Source organism: Rana temporaria, chromosome 8 (genome assembly GCF_905171775.1).
Source record: "Rana temporaria chromosome 8, aRanTem1.1, whole genome shotgun sequence".
Taxonomy (NCBI): Eukaryota; Metazoa; Chordata; class Amphibia; order Anura; family Ranidae; genus Rana; species Rana temporaria.
Genome location: NC_053496.1, coordinates 32,858,337 through 32,883,200, shown reverse-complemented (window position 1 = coordinate 32,883,200; position 24,864 = coordinate 32,858,337). Strand labels below are relative to the sequence as shown.

The 24,864-nt window shown below is 42.4% G+C and overlaps 1 protein-coding gene across 1 annotated transcript; it reads left to right on the top strand.

Moving 5' to 3' along the window:
• Nucleotides 1-241: 241 nt before the first annotated feature.
• LOC120946812 (pancreatic triacylglycerol lipase-like) lies at nt 242-24,566 on the top strand. The gene is made up of 11 exons (XM_040361529.1): nt 242-299; nt 378-426; nt 2,738-2,892; nt 3,995-4,120; nt 6,285-6,419; nt 7,381-7,489; nt 9,814-9,933; nt 13,011-13,130; nt 15,386-15,504; nt 21,285-21,397; nt 24,470-24,566. Exons 2-10 carry the CDS (start codon nt 378-380, stop codon nt 21,393-21,395), a joined length of 1,044 nt encoding a protein of 347 aa, XP_040217463.1. The 5' UTR covers nt 242-299; the 3' UTR covers nt 21,396-21,397; nt 24,470-24,566.
• The last annotated feature ends 298 nt before the right edge of the window (nt 24,567-24,864 follow it).

Below are 24,864 nucleotides of genomic sequence, written 5' to 3'. Positions count from 1 at the left end.
GCAAGGCTAAATCTGTCAAATTCTATTTATGACTTGTCCTTCAAAGCACAGCAACGCTCGCTGATTTTGTACAGGTGGATGCATCTAGTAATTTTCCATTTTGTGTAAAAACACCAATCTCTTATATAATACAATATCTTATATAATACAATCACTTACATAATGTCCATACTTATTAATGATTACCAATGTTTGGGGGTCAGTCTCCGTGACCCCACCCCCATCTGTGTACATCTCTATATATACACACAGCTTTATGTAGAGAGTGTGCAGCTGACAGAGGCTCTGTGGTGACCAAGGTGAGTGTGGACACGGCATGTGGTCTATCTATCACTACTGGCGATGGAGGGATTCTTCAATATGTCTTCTCTTTACAGATGTTGCTGACCTGGATTGTCGGAATCTTTTGTCTGAGTGCCGTAAAAGGTAGAACAAAACGAATATATTTTATATCTCCTCTTATATGTGTTTTCAAATCTTGCAATTTTAAAGCTAAAGTTTAATCTGCTTAAAAATTGCTTTCCCTGGTTTCATGAACTTGAAAATGTAAATGTTAAATAAAGCTTTTCCAATTTTATTACATTCCATATTTTAGGATCAGTGATGTCATCACTGCATCTCTGTGCTTCTCTATGGAATGCAAGGCAGGAATAGCAAGGATGTATTTCTGGACAGCCGTACTCTTGAACAACGGTTGCCTTTATTTAAAATAGGAACAGCACTACAAGGCACAGCAATCAAACCTCGGACAGCTGACACGTTTCACACTATATCTAGTGTTTAGTCATAGCAGTATTAATAAAAAAAAAAAAAAGTATTGTTAAAAAGAATACTTTTCTATAACCCCTTTCTTTCAAAAGCACAGTCCAGCACCCTCTTAATTGTAGACTCTTCTCAAATACCACAAAAACTGTCAGTCTAGTTGTGAGAGGTAACGGCAAATCCCGGACGAGCCCCCACATGTAGCACTACCCCCGTAGGAGCTGCTGGATTAGTTTTGGGCCTTGCACGTTACCTCGTTCCTCGTTGTCTAGTGGTTGAGAGTCAGCAAAAAGTTCAATGTCCAAGTTATAGATCCTTTTTCTTTCCTTTTTCTTTCAGCTTTTTATTTTCAAACAACTTGCAGAAGTAGAGGGGTGAAGGATCAGGGGAAGGTTCAGGCGCACAAGGCAGATCACTGGGGATCTAAACTTCAAAGTCACACTCACCGCTTTCTCTCGAGTGGGTATTGCTCACCCGGATAGGCCCCTCTCACCTGGCCTAGCAGCCGGGATGATGCACGGACAAGAATAATCTCAGTCTCTGCCACAGACTGGTTGCAAGTTCAGATGAGGGATTCCGGAATCCTCTGCCACAGGATTTGGTGCCCGGAGATCCAGCCTTACTGTTCTAGAGCCTTTAAGCCAACCTGGCACACTGTAAGGTATTGTAGGCTACAGTGCATCCTTCAATAAGTTACCAGGCCTCTCCCAAAGTACCAGCCTTCCGCTCCGGCCTTTCTGGGATAGGTCCTCCCCTAGTTACCTCGCGCCAGGAGGGCCACGATGCGAAAAGCCCCGTAAAATGGCGTCTGGCATGTCATTTTTGGGGGGGGGGCGGTTACCCAGTTTTTACGGGCACCCAGCTCCCACTTCCTCCTCTGGCTCCGCAGAGCCAGATATAAGCTCATCTCTCTCCCCCCTCCCTGCAATCTTTTGGGACACATCACAGGTCCCCGAAGATTTTTCCGGCCATTCACAGCACGGCTTGCGCATCCACAGTTAGAATACCAGCGCCGCAAGGAGGGGAGAGGAACAAGGCTTTGTGCGCCCTCATTGCTGGACCATGGGACAGGTGAGTGTCTGACTATTAAAAGTCAGCAGCTACACTGTTTGAATTTGCTCTCTAATGTGTGCAATATCCTCAGTTGAACAGTCATTCCATCTAAAAGTAATGTATGAATTTAATGTGCAATCTGCTGGATTGGGTGATCTTTTGAGTTCTTTCATGATTTTTGAGAACCCCTCATATTGGGCAGAGCAGGTGTGAAGACCTGGGAACTCATCACAGGGATGGTGGGCACCCCTCATAATGTCACAGCAGGTGTGCAGACCTGGGAACTCATAATCGGCATGGCAAATATGCAGACCCAGGAACTCGGAGATGAGTTCTCACAAATAAAGTCCCTGAGAGAAAGAAAAGTAATCTATTGGGTATATATATTATAGTAAGTATAGTGGGTACACTTTATTAAACCCCCCTGGGCCCCATTACACGTTTCCATTCTGGTGGGTTACGATATCACACATTAAGGTTTCTGGACTGGCTACGAATGCACCACAATGGACATGTTCCTACTCCATTGCCGGGTATAAAGAGCCAGGAACTCAGCACTGGGATGGTGGAAACACCTCATAATGGACACAACAGGTGTGCAGACCTTGGAACTTACTACAAGGATGGTGGGAACCCCTCATAAATAAGGTTGTCAACAGGTGTGCAGACCCTGGAGCTCTGTGTAGAAATGATGGGAACCTCTCATATTGGGCACAGCAGATGAACAAACCTAGGAACTTACTGTACCATAGGGATGGTAGGAACTCTTCATAAGGGTATCAACAGGTGCCCAAACCCTTGAATTTAGTGCATGGATAGTGGGAACCCCTCATAATGGAAAATTGAACACAGGGATCTCACTAAGTTTTGCACATATTGCCTCGTTTATAGCCCTGAAATCACATTTCTCATTTCCATCCAGGTGCCGAGGTATGCTACAACAGAGTGGGATGCTTCAATGATGCCAGGCCCTGGGCTGGTACTTTTGAGAGACCCATTACAAAGTTACCTTGGTCCCCAGAACAGATCAACACTCGATTCCTGCTGTACACCAGGAGCAACCAGAACAGCTTTCAGGTAATGGATAATGCATGTGGTTTAGCGTTGGGGGGGGGTCATCTTATACACCGGGTATAAAATGCCGCCTGCTGGATGTCAGCCCGCCAGATGCCTGCTGGATGTGCGGTAATACTGTATGTTGCTTTGTCCACACATAGTATACACCAATGAGCCAATCCCGGCGATCGATGTATGGGATTGTAGACAGGATGCCTGGACATACCAAATAACTCAAAACTACACACAATTTAATTTTAAATAAACGTACTTTATTTAAATACATTTTTTTTTTGGGATAAAATTTGGCCACGACATATACTATTGGTTTTATTTAAAACATAACCATTAAAACATCATCATCAAATAATTTACATTAAGTCAACCAGATATTCAAAATAAACTACAGCTCAGCCACTAAAACTCGAGCTGAAAGCAAATTGCCTTTAAATATTCAAAAAAACTATCCCCCTTTGCCATATTGACAAAGTGGATCTTACCAGATAGCGTAGCCACGACAAAGGGAATGGGGGGGGGGGGGGGTAGTTCCGCTGTTGATCCTCTTCAGAAATGGCTGGCCCCAGACCTTCTGAACTAGCCCCTTAAATAGGGACACCCTAAGCTTCTGGAAAATTCTGATGACCTTAATTGACTTATCCTGTACCTCGGGGACCCTAATATTTCCCCCAGTAACTGGACAACTAGGCCAATCCCTATCTTTCCCGCCTAATTGACCTATCCTAGCCTCAGAATTTTCCCTTAGCAACTAGCTGAAATTACCAATAAAGGGGTTTCCCGCCCAATTGACCATAAAAAGGCCTTGAAACTGCTCCTGCCAAGAATCCCATAAGGAAAAGGGGAGCCTTAAAACACTCTAATTCCCTTTTCCTCAAATTCTATTGATGAATACACAGCCTGCTCGGATTGGAGTAACAACCTCTGCCAATCCAAGCAGGCTACATACAGTGAGATGTGTAAATTCTGGTACCTATTTAGTTCTTGGCGGTGTTCAAAAATGTCTGAATTATGAAATAAACTGAACACAATAGTTACTAAAGAACAAAGAATTTCTGCATTTGCTCTGACAGCCGTCACTAATAGACTGGGTAATGTTTTCCTGCAGACCATCAGCGCCGCTAACCCATCCAGCATTTCCTCCTCCAATTTCCGAAACACCAGGAAGACCCGCTTTATCATCCACGGCTTCACTGACAGCGGCCAGGCCGCTTGGCTGTCTGATATCTGCAAGGTAAGTGAATCTTTCTTCTGGCCTCTTGTTTTATTTCTGGATATACAGGTGCATCTCATACAATTAGAATATCATCAAAACGTTTTTCAATTCAAAAAGTTACTATTATTTTATATAGTTACGGTACACACAGAGTGATATATTTCAAGCATTTCTCTCTTTTAATTTTGATGATTATGGCTACTTACAGCTAATGAAAACCCAAAATTCAGTATCTCAGAAAACTAGAATATTACATAAGACCAGTAAAAAAAAAAAATTTTTAATACAGAAACTTATTGAAAAGTATGTCCATGTACACTATACAGTAGAACCTTGAATTTCAAGCATAATTAGTTCCAGATACATGCTTGTAATTCAAAGCACTTGTATATCAAAGCAAATTTCCACATAAGAAATATTTGGAAACTCACATGATTGATTCCACAACCATTTATTCATAGGTCCTTCAGTTTATAGTCCATATAAAAAGATTATAGCAATGTGATAGGTTGTGTAACCATAAAATGTCCATCCACAAATGGAAGCCTCCCCAAGGGGATTAGAAGCAAAATCCAGCAGGAGCTACAGAGTATAACAGAGAAGAGAGGCTTCTCTAAGTGTAGCAAAATGTGGCTAAATGTTGTACTTTCATTAAATGTAACCATATTGCTACACTTACGGGCGCCTCTCTTCTCTTTTACACCCAGTTGTGACATGAAGCTACTCTTATATCAAGTCAAAAGTTATTAAAAAATTTAGCTTGTCTTGCAAAATTCTCTCAAACCAAGTTACTCTCAAACCAAGGTTTTACTGTAGTATGCACTCAATACTTGGTCGGGGCTCCTTTTGCATGAATTACTACATCGATGTGGAGTGGCATGGAGGTGATCAGCCTGTGGCACTGCTGAGGTGTTATGGAAGCCCAGGTTGCTTTGATAACGGCCTTCAGCTTGTCTGCATTGTTGGGTCTGCTGTCTCCCATCTTCCTCGTAACAATTCCTCACAGATTCTCTATGGGGCCTAGGTCAGGCGACTTTGCTGAACTATCAAGAACAATGATACCATGATCATTAAATTAGGTATTGGTAATTTTGGCAGTGTGGGCAGGTGCCAAGTCCTGCTTGAAGATGAAATCGGTATCTCCATAAAGCTGGTCAGCAAAAGGAAGCATGAAGTGCTCTAGAATTTCCTGGTAGAGGGCTTCGCTGACTTTGGACATGAAAAAACACAGTGGACCAACACCAGCAGATCACTTGGCTCCCCAAATCACTGACTGTGGAAACTTCAAACTGGACCTCATGCAACTTGGATTATGTGCCTCTCCATGATTCCTCCAGACTCTGGACTTGATTTTCAAATGAAATGCAAAATTTACCATAGTCCGTGATGATTCGGGGAGCCATGTAATCTGCTGATGTTGGTCCATTGTGTTTTATAAAGTCCAAAGTCAGCTCAGCCTTGCGGCTTCGCTTCCTAGTTCACTACTGCACATGCGCAAGTTTAATGGTCCCTGCTTTCTTCTGGGACCTGTGTGTTTCCCAGAAGACAGCGGGGGGTGGCAGCCGGGGGGCGCCGGACGTGGCATAGATACCCGCAGATAATGCGGCTATCTATGACTGGAAGTGGGTGCAAATACCTGCCTTAGACAGGTATCTGCTCCCCCCTGAAAGGTGCCAAATGTGACACTGGAGGGGGGGAATCCGGACAGCGGAAGCTCCATTTTTGTGTGGACCTCTACTTTTCTGTAAAAAAAAACTCTCTGCCTACAGGTTTTACTGAAAAGAATCCCTTCCTACCACTTTTACCATAAAAAACCCTTCCCTAACACTTTCACTGTAAAGACCCCTTTCACGCCACTTTTACCATAAAGAATTTCTTCCTGTCCTTTCCTTATGTGTAACTGATGCCTCCTGTATTTGCTTTGGTTTCTTTTTTAACTCCACTTACCTTATGACATTGCCAGTTGCTGACATGCTTAGCAAACTGTAATCAAGCTACTTGGTTTGGTGCCATCTTCATACTGATATTCCTGAACAATCATATAAAATACAGTGAAAAATCATATCCACAATGTGTTGTCCCTGGCCCCCATGTTAATATGCAACATACAACCCACACATCAACATGACAGATTGGATACAAATCCCACACACATATACTGCTATTTTTTATTTTCTTGCAGAAACTGCTTGGGATTGAAGATGTGAACTGCATTTGCGTGGACTGGAGTGGAGGATCTCGCACCGCCTATTCCCAGGCCGCTAACAACATCCGCGTCGTAGGGGCTGAAATTGCTTATTTCATCGACATTCTTTCGGTAAATCACAGCCAGAGATAATAATCACCATAATATAAGGATAACCAGAGAGCTAGCACACTCACAAGTTATTAAGGTCAATATACAGAACAGAAACAGTGCACAAAATATAGCAGCTTCCTAATAGTTCAGCAAACATGGAGGAACTAATTTCTCACACTCAGTGTTTCAGGTTCACATACCCCTTTCTCTAGGGCACAAAGATTTACACATCGGAACAGAAAAAGTGCAAAAGACATAGCATTTACCAATGGTACAGCAAACATGGAAGAACTACATTCTCCATCTTAGTGTTTCGGGTTCACATACCCCTTTCTCTAGGGCACAAAGATGTACACATCAGAACTGAAAACGTGCAAAAGACTTAGCATTTACCAATGGTACAGCAAACACGGAAGAACTATGTTCTCCATCTCAGTGTTTTGGGTTCACATACCCCTTTCTCTACGGCACAAAGATGTACACATCAGAAGAGAAGCAGTGAAAAAAATATAGTAGTTACCAATGGTACAGCAAACAAGGAAGAGCAGTTATACACTTAAGGGGACTGTTGCTAAACTGAAAGTTTAAATAAAATCTCTATCCATAAAGAAGATAAATATTTAACTTGTATACAGCCAGTGAACAGGGCCAGATTAGGAGCGTCAGAGGGTTGGTGCTGAGGATTTTGGTGGGCTTTTTTATGGAAATAAATAAAATGAAAATGCAAACGATTTTTTGTTAAAACAAATGAAATATATAAACAAATTAAATTAAATAGAAGGGGGGGGGGTGAGAGAGAGAAAGAGGAAAAGTGAGATAGAAAGGGGGTGAGAGAGAGATGAAGGGTGAGAGAGAGGGATGGTGGATGAATGTACTATATTCCATCTGTGAGTTCTACAAATTTTTGTTGCTGTATTGTACTTGTTCTTCCTTCTGGACTGTACTTAAATCTAACATTATGCATATAATATGTTTGTAGAAAAACTTTGCCTACTCTGCGGCCAATATCCACCTGATTGGACACAGTCTGGGTGCCCACACCGCTGGAGAAGCTGGCAAGAGGGCGAGAGGCATTGCAAGGATTACAGGTGAGGTTGTGTGACTTAGCTAGGGCAAAGTATGGAGGAGCTGAGAAGTCTTAGAGAACCTGGAGGACCATTGGAATGGTATTTTACATGGACCATGCTCTACAAACCCATCATTGGAAGTAGGAAATCTCCATGAAGGGTTTCTCCCTGACTGCTTCTAATGGAGTACATGTTTTCTGACTGTGGTCAGGTCCTTTAATTGCTATGCTGTCTCTACTTTGGGCGTGCTGCATGGGAAACTGGACCTCCCCCAGCCAATGTGGTCATTCTACCTGATGTAATTGGGGGTCCTGGCTGTAAATTTAATAGTTGTTCCTGTTTTGTGTTATCAGGAGTGCTGTGTAAAACGAACAATGAACGAAGCCTAAAAAATGGTTTACAGTCTTTATTCATAAACACATTATTACCGAGTTACAATTATTACACTGTGCGATCACATAGGACGTTCAGATTTCACATGTAACTCTTCCTCTATAGTAACTCTTCTTGTTCTTTTTTTTTCGTTGCAAGTAAATAATTAAATCCAAGCAGAAGAAATGTGTCGTCATTGAGTTCTTGATGAAGGAGGGTTGTAGGCAGTCCAACAACCACAGAATGTTTACTGAATTGACACTGTTGACAAGAGCAATGTCTTTTAATCGGTAACTTATGCCAATATATCATCTCTATAAACATTCTGTAGCCGTCTGTGAATGTCAGACTGCCTGCACCCCTTCTTTGTCTAGAACTCAATGACGGCACATTGTTTCTGCTTGGATTCAGTGGCTGAACTACCAGCTTCGCAAGGTTCTCACTTGCGACCGAGCCCTGGAGTTTGGATTTCGTTATTTACTTGCAATGAAAAAGAAGAACAAGAAGAGTTACTATAGAGGAAGAGTTACCCTACCAACATGTGTTTTTTTATATGTATTTTTAGTACAGCCCCTGTATTTTGTTTGATATACAGTATTAGCCAGATTCAGAAAGAGTTAAGCCGGCGTATCAGTAGATACGCCGTCGTAACTCTGAATCTAACCTGTCGTATATTTAAGTGTATTCTCAAATTGAGATACACTTAAATCTACCTAAGATACGACGGCCTGCGCCGTCGTATCTTAGCTTTCTATTTAGGCCGGCCGCTAGGGGCGTGAACGCTGATTTACGCCTAGAATGCGTAAATCAGCGAGATATGCCTATTCACGAATGTACACTTGCCCGTCGCAGTGAAGATACGCCGTTTACGTAAGGCATTTTCAGGCGTAAAGTTAGTCCAACAAAAAGCTGGCCCAGCCAATGTTAAGTATGGACGTCTGTCCCGCCTCAAATTTTTTAATTTTTACGTTGTTTGCGTAAGTCATCCATGAATGGGGCTGGGCGTAATTTACGTTCAAGTCAAAACCAATAAGTCTTTGCGGCGTAATTTGGAGCATGCACACTGGGATATGTCCACGGACGGCGCATGCACCGTTCGTAAAAAACGTCAATCACGTTGGGTCACGATTAATTAGCATAAAACACGCCCACCTCTTCACAATTTGAATTAGGCGCGCTTATTCCGGCACATTTACGCTACGCCGCCGTAACTTAGGATGCAAGTGCTTTGTGAATACAGCACTTGCCTCTCTAACTTACGGCGGCGTAGCGTATATGCGATACGCTACGCCTGCCTAACGTTAGGCACAGGTACGTGAATCTAGCTTATTATGTGCAAACCAAAACATTTATCCTTAAATCTGTAAATAAGGTCTTATGTTCTTCACCATGCTTAGTACTAGGAACAGCGGCGGCTGGTCCATAAGGGGCGCAGGGGCGCCTCCCCCCTAATCTCCATGCGCAGGGCCCCTAATCTCCATGTGGGGCGCCAGACGCATTGATTTCTATGAGGTTTTTTAAATTTTTTAATCCCATGATTGGAGCCTGAGGCTCTAATTGACTTCTTCAAAAAGGTTGGGCTCGGGGCGCAGAGCCCACCCACTTGTGACATTAGGGTGTCAACATTCGCTATTGTCTTCCTGCTTCTCCTCCCAGCCAATCAGGACAGGAAGTGGGTCTTAAGACCGCATTGGCCAGGAGGAGAAGCAACTGGATTGGCCGGGAGGAGAAGCAAAGCAAGCCATCAAAGCTGCCCGCGACCTGGATGGGGCTGGCAGATGAGTAGGGTTTTTTTTTGCCGCCCCCCCAAAAAAAAAATAGAGCACCAGCCGCTACTTACTAGGAATAAAATGTTGTTGTTGTTGATATAAACAGGAGAAATCACAGAATGTAATTAACGAGTGTGTGTATGTGTGCAGCCTAATGAGAATGCCGTGTGGATTAACCTTTTCCTTTGGTCTGTCTCTGGCCAGGTCTGGATCCTGCTGAGCCATACTTCCAGAACACACCCATAGAGGTCAGGCTAGACCCATCAGATGCCAAACTCGTCGATGTCATTCACACAGATGCTGGACCTCTCATCCCCTCCCTAGGTCAGTCTTTGTGTCACTTCAAAGAAAAAATGCTTTTCAGTACTTTGGAAAAAAAAAATTAAATAGCAATGAAAAGCACATACAAGCAAAGCAGCATGAGAATGTTGTCTTAACTAATATAGAATTTGAGCTAAACGTTGTATTTAGGACTGTTGGAAGTCATGGAGTTGATTAGATCCTCTGTGTAGTCAGGGGGCAACAGCTGACAATGGGAAAGAAAATACTAGAGCAGTATAAGGCTCCATTTAATTTGGGTGGTGTGTGATTAAATATGGGAACCCCTTGCACATTGCTATACACCCTTTCTAGCAAACTTTGCAGAAAAACAGGGATTTTTGGTTCGCATACTTTGTAACAACAGTTATGCCCGGTACACACGATCGGCAATTCCGACAGCAAAAGTCCGATGTGAGCTTTTGAACGGAAATTCTGACCGTGTGTATGCTCCATCGGACTTTTGCTGTCGGAATTTCCGGCAACAAAAGTTTGAGAGCTGGTTCTCAAATTTTCAGACGGAAAAAAATTCCTATTGGAAAATCCGATCGTCTGTAGCAATTCCGGCGCGCAAAATTCCGACACATGCTCGGAAACAATTCGACGCATGCTCGGAAGCATTGAACTTAATTTTCTCGGCTTGTTGTAGTGTTGTACGTCACCCCATTCGTGATGGTCGAAAGTTCAGAGAACTTTTGTGTGAACGTGTGTGTACAAGCCAAGCTTGAGCGGAATTCCTTCTAAAAAAACATCCGATTGTGTGTATGGGGCATTAGTGTAAAGAGTCCTAAGGGTGCGTTTAGACGTTTTTTAGATGCTTTTTTTTACTGAAATTTTAGATACCGCGGATGCCTATTAACGTGGCTACAGTGTTAATTTTGTCAAAGATTGCAAAGATGCATTTGAAAGCAAAGCTTTCCAGGCGCCACCTCTGTGTTGGTTTTCTATGATATATTGTATGGATTCTTGTACTATTATCTCGGCTAGTAACACTTTCTAAACACATCTCAAGTGCTCTGTAAACGCCATAGGGGCATTTGTGGCACGTTTGCAGTGCATTTACATTGATATGAATGGAGGCGTTTGGGTAGCAGCAAGGCCAGCTGAACACTACGGCCCGGATTCACATACATTGGCGCATATTTATGCTGGCGTAGCGAATATACGCTACGCCGACGCAGCGCAGAGAGGCAAGCACAGTATTCACAAAGCACTTGCTCCCACTTGCTTCCGAATCTACGCTGGGTTATGAAAGCGTAAGTGGAAGTGGGCGTGGGCAATGCAAATGATTGGCCGAGTGACATAAAGATACGAATAACGAACGCCGTCCCGTGGACGCATCCCAGTGAGCATGCTTAGAATCACGTCGGAACTACTCCCTAAGATTCGACGGATCACTGCCTACGACGTGAACGTTATCTACGCCCAGCCCTATTCACGTACTACCTAAACGACGTAAAATACGACGGCTGTGTTCCCTGGTCCATACCTTAGCATGAGTTGTGCCTCAAATATGGGGAATAACTTTACGCCGGACGTACAACTTACGCAAACCGCGTATATTATGCGCCGGGCGCAAGTACGTTCGTGAATCGACGTATATCCCTCATTTCCATATTTAAATAGGAAATCAATGGGAGCGCCACTTGCGGCCAGCGTAAATATGCGCCCACGATACGCCAGCGTAGGCAAGTTACGTCAGTCGGATGAAGCCTATTTTCAGGCATATCTAGTTTTGTGGGCACTGCGCACAGATACGACGGCGCATATATGCACTTACGCGGCGTATCTCGAGATACGTCAGCGTAAGTGCTTTGTAAATCCGGGCCCACATGTTGGATAAACCTAAAGTAATGCAAGAGCGACCATTCGAGCATCACTGTCTGCTGAAATGCACATAATTGATACAGAATATTGTTTAGGTGTTAGTGAGGTTTCAAAAAAGCAGATGAAATACCAGCTTTTGACGTTAGTGTAAACTTAAGCCTCGTACACACGATTGGATTTCCATCAGGACAAATCCGTGGATTTTTGTCTGAAGGGCGTTGGCCGTGAACTCTTTCTGCATACAGACGGCAGAACTTTTTCAGTCAACATTCACAAAACGACATTGTTTTTCTGCTCTTTAGTGCCACCCTTTGGGCAACTTCTGCTAATGTTGTCTGATGTCTAGCATTGGTTCGGAGCATGCATTCGATTTTCTGCGGATTTTTGTCTTCAGATTTAACAAAACCATGTAGTGCAAGGGCTTGCCTGGTTGCATACTAATTAAGACTCTTAAAGCGGGAGTTCACCCTAAAAAAAAAATGTAACATTAGATTGATGCTTATTTTGTCAAGGGGAATCAGGTAGTTTTTTTTAAATCGAAGCAGTACTTACCGTTTTAGAGAGCGATCTTGATTGACAGGCTTCCGACGGTCGCATACATCGTGTCACGAGTAGCCGAAAGAAGCCGAACATCGGTGCGGCTCTATACGGCGCCTGCGCACCGACGTTCGGCTACTTTAGGAAAATCGTGACGCGATGTATGCGACTGTCGGAAGCCTGTCAATCAAATAGGAACGCCCAGTCCCGCAGCCCATACCCGGAAGCGGCGGAGAAGATCCATCTCTAAAACGGTAAGTACTGCTTCGATTTAAAAAACAACTACCTGATTCCCCTTGACAAAATGAGCATCAATCTAATGTTAAAAATTAACTTTTCGGGTGAACCTCCACTTTAAGGTTTGACTTCATATTATATGGTTTTGGTAAATCTGAAGACAAAAATCTGCAGAAAATCTAGTAGTGTGTATGGGGCTTATGGTTGATGGGTTAAACATTTCTGGACTTAGGTGATTCAATGAAGGAGAAAAGCTTCTGGGTGGTTATCTCCCACATTTTGGACTGGGGCTTACTTAATCTAAAACCAAAATCCAGAAAAAGAAATTAGGCTTTAGATATACTTTTAACAGTTTCCCCCATGCAGGAATTGGACATCTATATTTGGATTTCTATAGTCAGTTGTTTATATAAACTTTTTAAAACAAAATGTCACATTAAAGGAACTATAGGAAATGTATAATTGTATTAATAATCTTTTAGGTTTTGGAATGAGCCAGTATGTTGGCCATCTGGATTTCTTCCCTAACGGCGGAATCCATATGCCTGGATGTCCTCAGAACATTGAAATCCCCAATATCACCGTGGAAGATATTTGGAATGGTGAGGATTGAATATTGTAGATCCGGGGTCTCCAAACTTTCTGATCAAAGGGTTAGTTTACTGTCCTTCAGAGTTTAGTGGGACCAGACTGTGGCCAGTGGGAGTAGATGATGCTTCAAGCTTTGGGGTCTGTGTGAGTAATGGACATTCAGAACTCATTTTATAAATTCCCTGCACTCAATTGTCACTTTTTCTCAAGCAGGGGAGGCCTGCAATTGAGTAATTATTGCCCATGGGTCAATGCTTGAAGCATCAACTGGCACTTTAATCCCAGTGTGCTACAGAAAAGAGCATCACTAAACATTTTAAGGATAAGTTCACCTTTTCTTCTTTTTTAACCACTTGGCATCCGCGCTATAGCCGAATGACAGCTACAGAGCGGACCTGAATTGCCAGGTGGCCGTCAATAGACGTCCTCCCCTTCACCGTCATCACACATCCGAGTAAGGGGCCAATCCAGACCCCTTACCACGTGATCAGCTGTCAGCCAATTACAGCTGATCACGTGATTTAAACAAAACCTTAATAATCTTTTTTTTTCTCCTCACACTGACAACGTGAGAGAAAAAAAAGCCGATCATCGGCTCTTGTGCAAGGGGCATCGGTCCCTAAGAGGAAGAGGCACATCTGCCTCATCTGTGCCCACCATTACCACCTGCTATTGCCCACAGTGCCCACCAGTGCAAAAAAGTGCCACTTATCAATGTCCATGAGTGCCACTTATCAATGCCCACCAGTGGTGGCAATCAGTGCCTCATCAATGCCACCTAGCAATGCTGCCTATCAGTGTCGCCTACCAGTGCCGATCAGTGCCCATCACTGCCACCCATCAGTGCCCATCACTGCCAGCTATCAATGCCACCTATAAGTGCTACTTCTCAGTGCCCACCAGTGCCACCTATCAATGCCTCCCTTTAAGGTATGATTACCCATGTGATATTCCCAACAATTGTTATGTAATGTAATGATCTTAAAATTGCTGTACAATATAAAGTAACAAAATCTGAAATTAAAATATCCGAAAGTCCCAAAATAATAGTATGTGCTGTCCCTATAAATCCAGATCAGTTCATTCAAATTGCTGGATAGTGTTATTATCTTTTAATTGCAGGCAGTTATTTCCACTTCCAACTGCTTATCGCTGTGCTTACAAAACATGTAAACACTGTGCCACCTTCACCAGATGTGCCCCTACCTTAGCAATGCAAATAATTTGCCTTTGGTAATTCCTTTACTCCATATGCTTTACACTCCACCGTGTGTTTCCACATATATAATGTGTTTCCAAATATATAATATATATATATATATATATATATATATATATATATATATATATATATATATATATATATATCACCTCTCTTGCTCATTAGCAGTCACCAGCTCTTAGCTTTATTTCCGCAGACCCATGCAAAAGATGGAAAAACGCAATTGTGCTTTATCCTTAAAAATGAACTTTTATTCATCACACGCCAGTAACAATACTCAGTGTCAATACAGCCTTGTAATTATGTGAACCATAATGCGAAATTGCCGCCATTCCAGCAGCCACAGTTAGACTTGAAGTCTCTAGCTTGTCCACAGCGTCACCCTCTCTGTCCCACGCCCTACATGTTTCGTCACACCTCGTGACTGCCTCAGGGGTGATGAGCACAGTCATGTTGGAACAGGTAGGGGCCACCCCCAAACTGTTCCCACAAAGTTGGAACTGAGGGGCCAAGCACTACCCCTAAAAAACAACCCACACCATAATCCCACCTCCACCAAATGACCAGTGCACCAAGTAAGGTCCATATGGACGTGGACCAGCGAGTTTGGGTTGGAGGAATTTGGCTGGCCTGAACAGAGTCCTGACCTCAACCCAATAGAATACTTTTGGGGTGAATTTGAGCGGAGACTGCAAGCCAGGCCTTCTCATCCAATATCAGGGCCTGACCTCACAAATGCGCTTCTGGAAGAATGGTCAAAAATTCCCATAGACACACTCCTAAACCTTGTGGACAGCCTTCTTAGAAGAGTTGAAGCTGTTATAGCTGCAAAGGGTGGGCCAACTCAATATTGAACCCTTACGGACTAAGACTGGGATGTCATTAAAGTTCATGTGTGTGTAAAGGCAGGTGTCCCAATACTTTTGACAATATAGTATATATATATATATATATATATATATATATATATATATATATATATATAATGAATAGATTTTGGTCATGTGATTAACTCGTTCATGTGTTTATTTTTTATTTTTGTAGGAGTGGTTCACTTTGTAACTTGTAACCACATGAGAGCCATCAAGTACTATACAGACAGTATCGGTAACACTGGAATGTTCACCAGCTATCCCTGCGCCAACTGGAACTCCTACCAAGCGGTTAGTGTCTTCATGCTGATAATCTCTATCCTATAGGATAATCCCCAAAACCAAGATTTAGATCCCTACTGGTGGAATCTTATTCATGTCTCACATCATTAAAGTGGTTGTAAACCCTTTACAACCCCTTTAACCTAGAGGTAAGCCTAACTGTAGGTGCTTGAAATATCTCCTAAACCTCCACGGTTTAGGAGATATTTACTAAAATCACGGGTGCCGCTGTCTACGGCGCATGCGCACTGTAGCGTGCCGTTCCCGATTGAGGCCGTGCCGTCACTGGCGGCTCCCACGCACGGTAATAAAACGAGTCCAGAAATGGGCAACAAAAATAGTGGAAGGTCTGGGGAATAAAACATATATCAAGAGAGACTGCCTGAGCCCTAATATCTACAGTTTAGCGGAAAGAAGGGAAAGGGGGTCGTGATTGAAGCCTTTAGATACATGAAAGGTGTGAATAGGGTTCAGGAGGGCAGTATTTTCAATACGAACAAGAACACTTGGACATCATCTCAAAATAGTAGAAGGAAATCTCAAATGTTACCTTGGAAGTATAGTAGTTGGTGTTTGGAACAGACTTACAGCAGAGGTAGTGAGTCAGTTAACAGTAATTAAAATTACCGTTTGCTTGCTTTGAATGAACATAGACCTGTACTCAGATAAAAAAGCAAAATATATATATATATATATATATATATATATATATATATATATATATATATATATACAGTGGAGAATAAAGTAAAGTGGGGAACCGCGCTTAGAGAACCAGTAGATGGAGATAAATGGCAAAGAATGGGATGTGGGTATAAATGAAAATCAGAGAATGGGGAATATATATATATATATATGTGTAGAGAATGAGACTGCAGCCCCCCCGGTATGTAATCCCCTAGGGGACACAGAGAGAATATGTGGAAGGTGTGGGGGGTGGTGGCGCTGTCTCAACTGGAGGCTATACGTACCAGAAAATTGGTACTAAATGAACTTTTATCAGACCCAATGGGGCTACCTCAAATAGGTCTAGGTGTGGAGAAAGGTAAAAGTGCCTCAGTGAAGTGCTCAGAGAGAACCCGAGCACTATGCTATATAACAGAGTGGTGTATTATACAAAATATGACTAACAATCAAAATATCATGGGTCCATAACATAACAATAATACAATGAAGTGCAACTGATATATGTGTATATGTATAAGTATATAAATATATAAAGCGGCCTCGCCGCTGGCAATCAAAGCCGGTGTACAACAATCAAGTGCAATGGGCTAAGTGTACACAGAGATTCCAGATCCACAGTCCAGTGAAATCATCTGAGGGTACACAGAAGTACCAAATAAATAATCCAGTGGAAAAAAAAAATCCAGTGAACAAATTGTAAATGTTCCAGTGAACAAAATGTAAATATACGCAATCAAGTGTACAAAAAGTGTACGAAAAATAAATTAAGGTATACAAAAAATACAAAAAATAATAATAAATTGATTAGTGGTCCATAGGTGTTAAACTATGTAAATACACAAAGTAAGCATATGGTAGTTCGTGACTATGTGCATCCAATCACAGTGTGTTCACAGTCAGCATTTCATGTGACTTCTCGCAGTGGTCCGGTGCTCCCCCTTTGGGCCCCCACTCACCAGAGGCACTCACCCCTGCAGGGGTAAAGTGCATAAAATGATGATTTCCAGATACCTCGCCTTTTCGGGTTGTCCGGATGTATTTTGCTGGTGTGGTCAATACCGGGCCTTGTTGATGTTCAACTTCCTCCAAGGGGAAAAAATAAAAAGGGACTTCTCATAGGGTAGTAGTTCCAAACAGGGGTAGTTTTATTAATGGTACCGCCGCGATGCTGGCATGTACCAAAGTAAAATGTATATACAAGATTAAAAATTATAAAAAGTCATCAAACTGGGAAAAAGATTCCGATTCAAAATAATAAAAAGCAAGATGAGAGCAGGTAGGCAGCTAGTAAGCGTAGCAAGCCTCCCAGCACAGCACTTGTGACCAGTTGGAGCGATCCACGCCAGCCTGAGGAACGGCGTGCGTTCCACCGTGTGATCAGCTGTGGTCCACTGGTTATCCCGGAAGTGCGTGCCGGCTTGCGTGTGTCCGCTCTACGTACGTTTCGTTTCTTTCACGTCTTTCACCCGCTTCTGAAGACGTGAAAGAAACGAAACGTACGTAGAGCGGACACACGCAAGCCGGCACGCACTTCCGGGATAACCAGTGGACCACAGCTGATCACACGGTGGAACGCACGCCGTTCCTCAGGCTGGCGTGGATCGCTCCAACTGGTCACAAGTGCTGTGCTGGGAGGCTTGCTACGCTTACTAGCTGCCTACCTGCTCTCATCTTGCTTTTTATTATTTTGAATCGGAATCTTTTTCCCAGTTTGATGACTTTTTATAATTTTTAATCTTGTATATACATTTTACTTTGGTACATGCCAGCATCGCGGCGGTACCATTAATAAAACTACCCCTGTTTGGAACTACTACCCTATGAGAAGTCCCTTTTTATTTTTTCCCCTTGGAGGAAGTTGAACATCAACAAGGCCCGGTATTGACCACACCAGCAAAATACATCCGGACAACCCGAAAAGGCGAGGTATCTGGAAATCATCATTTTATGCACTTTACCCCTGCAGGGGTGAGTGCCTCTGGTGAGTGGGGGCCCAAAGGGGGAGCACCGGACCACTGCGAGAAGTCACATGAAATGCTGACTGTGAACACACTGTGATTGGATGCACATAGTCACGAACTACCATATGCTTACTTTGTGTATTTACATAGTTTAACACCTATGGACCACTAATCAATTTATTATTATTTTTTGTATTTTTTGTATACCTTAATTTATTTTTCGTACACTTTTTGTACACTTGATTGCGTATATTTACATTTTGTTCACTGGAACATTTACAATTTGTTCACTGGTTTTTTTTTTTTTTCCACTGGATTATTTATTTGGTACTTCTGTGTACCCTCAGATGATTTCACTGGACTGTGGATCTGGAATCTCTGTGTACACTTAGCCCATTGCACTTGATTGTTGTACACCGGCTTTGATTGCCAGCGGCGAGGCCGCTTTATATATTTATATACTTATACATATACACATATATCAGTTGCACTTCATTGTATTATTGTTATGTTATGGACCCATGATATTTTGATTGTTAGTCATATTTTGTATAATACACCACTCTGTTATATAGCATAGTGCTCGGGTTCTCTCTGAGCACTTCACTGAGGCACTTTTACCTTTCTCCACACCTAGACCTATTTGAGGTAGCCCCATTGGGTCTGATAAAAGTTCATTTAGTACCAATTTTCTGGTACGTATAGCCTCCAGTTGAGACAGCGCCACCACCCCCCACACCTTCCACATATATACAGTGGAACCTCAGGTTTTACGAGCATAATCCATTCCAGGAGAATGCTCGTAATCCAAAGCACTCGCATATCAAAGCGAGTTTCCCAATAGAAGTCAATGGAAACGAAAATAATTTGTTCCGCATTGACTTTAATAGCATGCAATACCGCATGTGGCCAAAGGTGGGGGGGGCGCCGGAGAGCTTCGGAAACACTTGGAAAGGGCCGCGGACAGCTCAGCTGACCTCAGAAGCCCCGGGAATGGATTATTTCTGAGTAATTCCGAGCATTTTGGAATGGCTCCGATCGGCTTTGCTTGGCTCCGGCGCCCCCGCACCTCAGGCCAAATGCGGTACTATAAATAAAGTAATAATGCGCAACCCACAAACATATAAGTGAAGAAAAAAAGTGTACATTTGTGAAAATAAACCAGCATAAAGTCTGTAGTTAAATTTCCTGTGTAAAAAAATATATAAAATAAAATAGTCCAAAAAATATATAAACTGTTGGGATCAGGTGCATAAAATCACATATAGTCCAAGAAAAGGGGGGGAGGAAAGAAACTTCCTAATTTCTGACACCAACGATCAGCTTGCTTCAGTATAGACAAAACTCTACATCCATGCAGTATGGGTGAAAACAATGGAAGGTGCAGATAAATGAGCCTCTTACCAGAGAGACGGTTTCATAGGCATGTCATCCCCGACCTGGGAGCTGTGGTTCATGCAAGCCGACAGGATCTGGCGTTCTGAACTTCAGGTGCAGCAGTGCTTGTAAATCCCGGAGCCAGCCTGACCTAAGGGGGAGACTGTGCCATCTTCCTGAAGCTGCACATTCTAATCATCCCACTGCTGAAGAGTTGGTCATCTCACCGCTGAGGAGTGATTTACAAGCACTGCTGCACCTGAAGTTCAGAACGCCAGATCCTGTCGGCTTGCATGAACCACAGCTCCCAGGTCGGGGATGACATGCCTATGAAACCGTCTCTCTGGTAAGAGGCTCATTTATCTGCACCTTCCATTGTTTTCACCCATACTGCATGGATGTAGAGTTTTGTCTATACTGAAGCAAGCTGATCGTTGGTGTCAGAAATTAGGAAGTTTCTTTCCTCCCCCCCTTTTCTTGGACTATATGTGATTTTATGCACCTGATCCCAACAGTTTATATATTTTTTGGACTATTTTATTTTATATATTTTTTTACACAGGAAATTTAACTACAGACTTTATGCTGGTTTATTTTCACAAATGTACACTTTTTTTCTTCACTTATATGTTTGTGGGTTGCGCATTATTACTTTATTTATATATCCTTAGCTTGCTGAATATTCCAGCGAATTTCACTATTGCAGCACCTAATTGAAAACTTTTTTTCATCTCAAACTTTCACCGATTTTATTCTATTGGAATCCTATGGTATCCCAATTAGAACCCGAATTTTCGTTTAACACTCACCCATTTATTTGTCAACACTTTTTTCTTCATTTATTTTTAAATATCTGATACCAATAAGGAGAAGCGCAAATCTACCTTGCTTTACAAATGCGGTACTGCACACCCCATTAGCTTGAAATCTGCAACTCTAGCAAACCGAGTCAGAATTTTTTTTAAAAAGTTGCTCATCTTTCAAAATGCTTGTTAACCGAGGTTAATCGTGTTACTCGTTAACCGAGGTTCCACTGTATATATAATATATATATATACTGTATATCTGTATACTGTATATCAGACTCAATGGTGGACCACTTGGTCTTTTTTTCTTTTTTTCTGCCGTCACTCTTCCAGTGAGGGGGGCGGACAGCATGGGGAATCAAATCCTGGACAGGGATGGTGAACTGAGAGGCAGGGGAGTAATTACAGGAACCAATCCCCTGTGTGTCTGACCCTGGAGCAGCTGAAAGCCGGCCTCTCCTCCTCTCCCTCCTGACGTACTTCAGCTGCTGCAGGGAGAGACACACAGGGGATCTGTTCCTGTAATTACCCCCCTGCCTCACGGATCACCCTCCCTGTCCAGGATTCGATCCCCCTTGCTGTCTGCCCCCCGGTGGCCCCCTCCTAGCAGCACTGTGGGCTTTCCTCCTCTTTTCTCCCACTGGTTGCTGCAGGCACACAGGGGGGTCTTTTCAGGATGGAGAGCAGGGTAAGAGGCCAGTAGATATGTCATATTTACAGGCCCCTTAGGTGATCTGTTCCAATAACCTCTCCAACTTGATTTAAACTGGGTAAACGGTATTGAAATGTTGATTCTATATTTCTAGTTGTGGTTATAGAGAATGGATTATTTACACCATGTGACATTAAGGTTCTTTTTGTGGTTTCTTTGGTTCCTTTGGAAGTACACATCTTGCATCTGTAGAAAAGGCATAACAGCTTTTCAGTCTTGCTAAATATGCATTTCTCCATCATACAGGGCAACTGCAAATCTTGCCCCAGCGCCGGATGTCCAAAGATGGGTCACTACGCCGACACTTTCAAAGGTGTCACCTCCTCCAGCCAAGTTTTCTATCTCACCACTCCTTAAGGGTAAGTGGCAGCCTAGTTCACAATGTAGAAAAAAACAAAAGGATACTCGTATTCAAATACTAAACACTGAGGGCCAGATTCTCGTCCAGTGGCGTATCTTTGCGGCAGCGTAACGTATCCGATTTACGTTACGCCTCCGCAACTTAGACGGGCAAGTGCTGTATTCTCAAAGCACTTGCTCCGTAAGTTGTGGCGGCGTTGCGTAAATCGGCCGGCGTAAGCCCCCCTAATTCAAATGTGGGACAGGGGGGCGTGTTTTATGTTAATCTACTGTGACCCGACGTGATTGACGTTTTTCACGAACAGCGCATGCGCCGTCCGTGGAAATCTCCCAGTGTGCATTGCTCCTAATATGCCGCAAGGATGTATTGGTTTTGACGTGGACGTAAATGACGTCCAGCCCCATTCACGGACGAGTTACGCAAACAACGCAAAATTTTCAAATTTCGTCGTGGGAACGACGGCCATACTTAACATTGTTACGCCGCACTTACGCCACCATATAGCAGGGGTAACTATACGCCGGGAAAACCCTAACGTAAACGGCGTAAATGTACTGCGTCGGCCGGGCGTACGTTCGTGAATTCGCGTATCTTGCTGATTTACATATTTCAAAGCGTAAATCAGCATACACGCCCCTAGCGGTCAGCGTAAAAATGCAGTTACGATCCGACGGCGTAAGAGACTTACGCCTGTCGGATCTAAGGGAAATCTATGCGTAACTGATTCTAAGAATCAGGCGCATAGATACGACGGCACAATGCAGAGATACGACGGCGTATCTGGAGATACGCCGTCGTATCTCCACTGAGAATCCGGGCCTAACACTACACAATAAAAGCATCTCAAATTGTATTATTTCACATTCTTTGTTGGGACCATGAAAAGACCCATTACCACACCATTATTGCGTGTTGTACACATCCAGACAATCCTGAATATGCTGATTTCATCCAACGCGTTTTCTGGAACAAAGTTCACTTTTTCAAGAAATCAAGTCTAAAGAAGCAGATATGTCACATAAGTAACATTCATACATTGCTTAAGTAGAACTATAGGCAAAACTCTTTTTTGTTTTCGGGTTAGAGGGAGGGTTGCACCGATACCTGCATCGGTGCCGATACAAAGCATTTGCACGAGTATTGGTACCAGTGTTCATTTTGTCGACTAAAAACGACTAAAACATTTTAGTCGACTATCTTAATACCATTTTAGTCTACTAAAATACAACTAAAACGAAAACAATTGAGATGACTAAAATACGACTAAAACTAAAACGGCATTTTAGTTAAAAGACTAAAATGGCATTTTAGTCAAAAGACTAAAATGGGACTAAAACTAAAATGCCATTTTAGTCAAAAGACTAACACGAAATTGAAATTTGACGTCAAAATTAACACTGGTCTGTAGTGCATGTTTATACCTCAATAACATAAACAATAAAATATTCAATTTTTCACTCCAGCAGAATACAGTATAATGAGTTTGGAAGTTGTAGAGAAATGCTTAAATAATGCATTACAATTTAACTACACCCATTATATTTTAGATTACTAAAATTAGTTTTAGTCGACTAAAATGTACTGGAGATTTTAGTTGACTAAAATGTAGGACACCCATTAGATTTTAGATGACTAAAATGAGTTTTAGTCTACTAAAATGTCATGGAGATTTAGTCGACTAGATACGACTAAAACTAAAACAATTGCAGAAGACTAAAATGGGACTTAAACTAAAATGCCATTTTAGTTCAAAGACTAAAACTAAATCGAAATTTGCTGCCAAAATGAACACTGATTTATACTCGTGCAAATATTACGATACCTGAAACTGATGCTTTCAGGCACGGTTCATTCAGCTGTCAGCGGGATTCCCTCACTTGACAGTTGAAATGTAAAAAAATAAAACCCAGAAATGATCTGTTAATGAGCGGGGCCGCCGCATTGTTAAAAACCGATGACTCACACAGCTGTCAGTGGGGTTCCCCTGTTGACAGCTGAAGTGTTAAAGAAGTCCGGCAATTTTAATTTTAACATTTTTTTTTTTTAAAAGAAAAGCAGCCGGTAGCCGCTAAAACACGAAGGTAAAAAGAAACAATGTTTCTTTTTGTATCTTTCTGTTTCATCATCCAGGGTCTAAGGGATGGACTTTGATCTGCAGATGAAGTCAATTTAAAGCAACCTGTCAAGTAAAAAAGAAAAAACTTTTTTTTTTGTATCTTTTATTAAATGTTACTCTGTTTAACCCCTTATTAACCCTTAATTTACGCTAATTAGCCTAAATTAACACCTTAGGCCGCATACACACAATAGGATCGCCAGAGGAGAACGGTCTGAAGGACCGTTTTCATCAGTCCAAACGATCGTGTGTTGGCCCCATAGGTTATTTAACCTTCGGTCAAAAAAATGAGAACTTGCCTTAAATTTGAACCGATGGACACCTAACCGATAGGTCAAAACCGATCGTTAGTATGCAAAAGCATTGGTTAAAAATCCACGCATGCTCAGAATCAAGTTGACGCATGCTTGGAAGCATTGAACTTTTTTTTTTCAGCACGTCGTTGTGTTTTACGTCACCGCGTTCTGACACGATCGTTTTTTTAACCGATGGTGTGTAGGCGCGACAGACCATCAGTCAGGTTCATCGGTTAACCGATGACAACGGTCCTTTGGATGAGTCATAAGAGGGCCAATGAGAGCAGCAGAGCTGGAGGTGTGTCTGTGTAAATCCAGGAAGTTAACAGGCAGCTGCCCACAGTTAAAATGGCTGCAGCCAGACTGAGTGGAGGGAGATTTATGCAACATATTTGGCAAGTAAAGAATCACAGTATATATAAAATAATATGCAAAGTGGTTGGAGGGAAGCTTCAGAATAGAAAATATGTTTTTATTACAAATTATGTGAGCAGACTTCAGTTCCTCTTTAAGTATAACATGACATTGCAAGGAAGAGATGGATGAATGGATAGATAGATGGATAAAAATGATCTCAAAGTGGCAGCCTATGTGTTCAGCTTTTGTCTAATGCAATAATTATTTTGTTATTATTCATTATCTTTATATTTATTTCCAGATCACTTCTGACTGTAAACGTGGACCTCATTCCATCACGGCAATGTTTGGATTTTTAATTTTGTCCACCAATAAAACTAGTAGTTGCCAAAATCCAACTTTTTGTTCTTTTTTTCCTGTCATTATGTGTCCTTAGGTTGGACTCATAGGCACTCCAATTTGGTGTTAACACCCTAAAAAAGTGTGCAAATAGCTAAATATCAGTGGGGTGGATTGAGAAAGCAATTGCGTCTGCGTATCCATAGATACGCAGCGCAATTGCTTAGTTGCGCCGGCGTAACGACTTTTCTGTATTCAGAAAGCTTGTTACGCCGACTCCAGCCTAAGATATGACTGGCATAAGGCTCTTATGCCGTCGTATCGTAGGCTGCATTCTTACGATGGCCGCTAGGTGGC

What these genes read in the sequence shown, in the direction of transcription:
- LOC120946812 (XM_040361529.1), top strand. Translation starts at nt 378, where the DNA reads ATGTTGCTGACCTGGATTGTCGGAATCTTTTGTCTGAGTGCCGTAAAA. An exon ending in GCAACCAGAACAGCTTTCAG is followed by an intron (nt 2,893 to 3,994) that starts GTAATGGATAAT and finishes GTTTTCCTGCAG; the next exon opens with ACCATCAGCGCCGCTAACCC. An exon ending in GGCTGTCTGATATCTGCAAG is followed by an intron (nt 4,121 to 6,284) that starts GTAAGTGAATCT and finishes ATTTTCTTGCAG; the next exon opens with AAACTGCTTGGGATTGAAGA.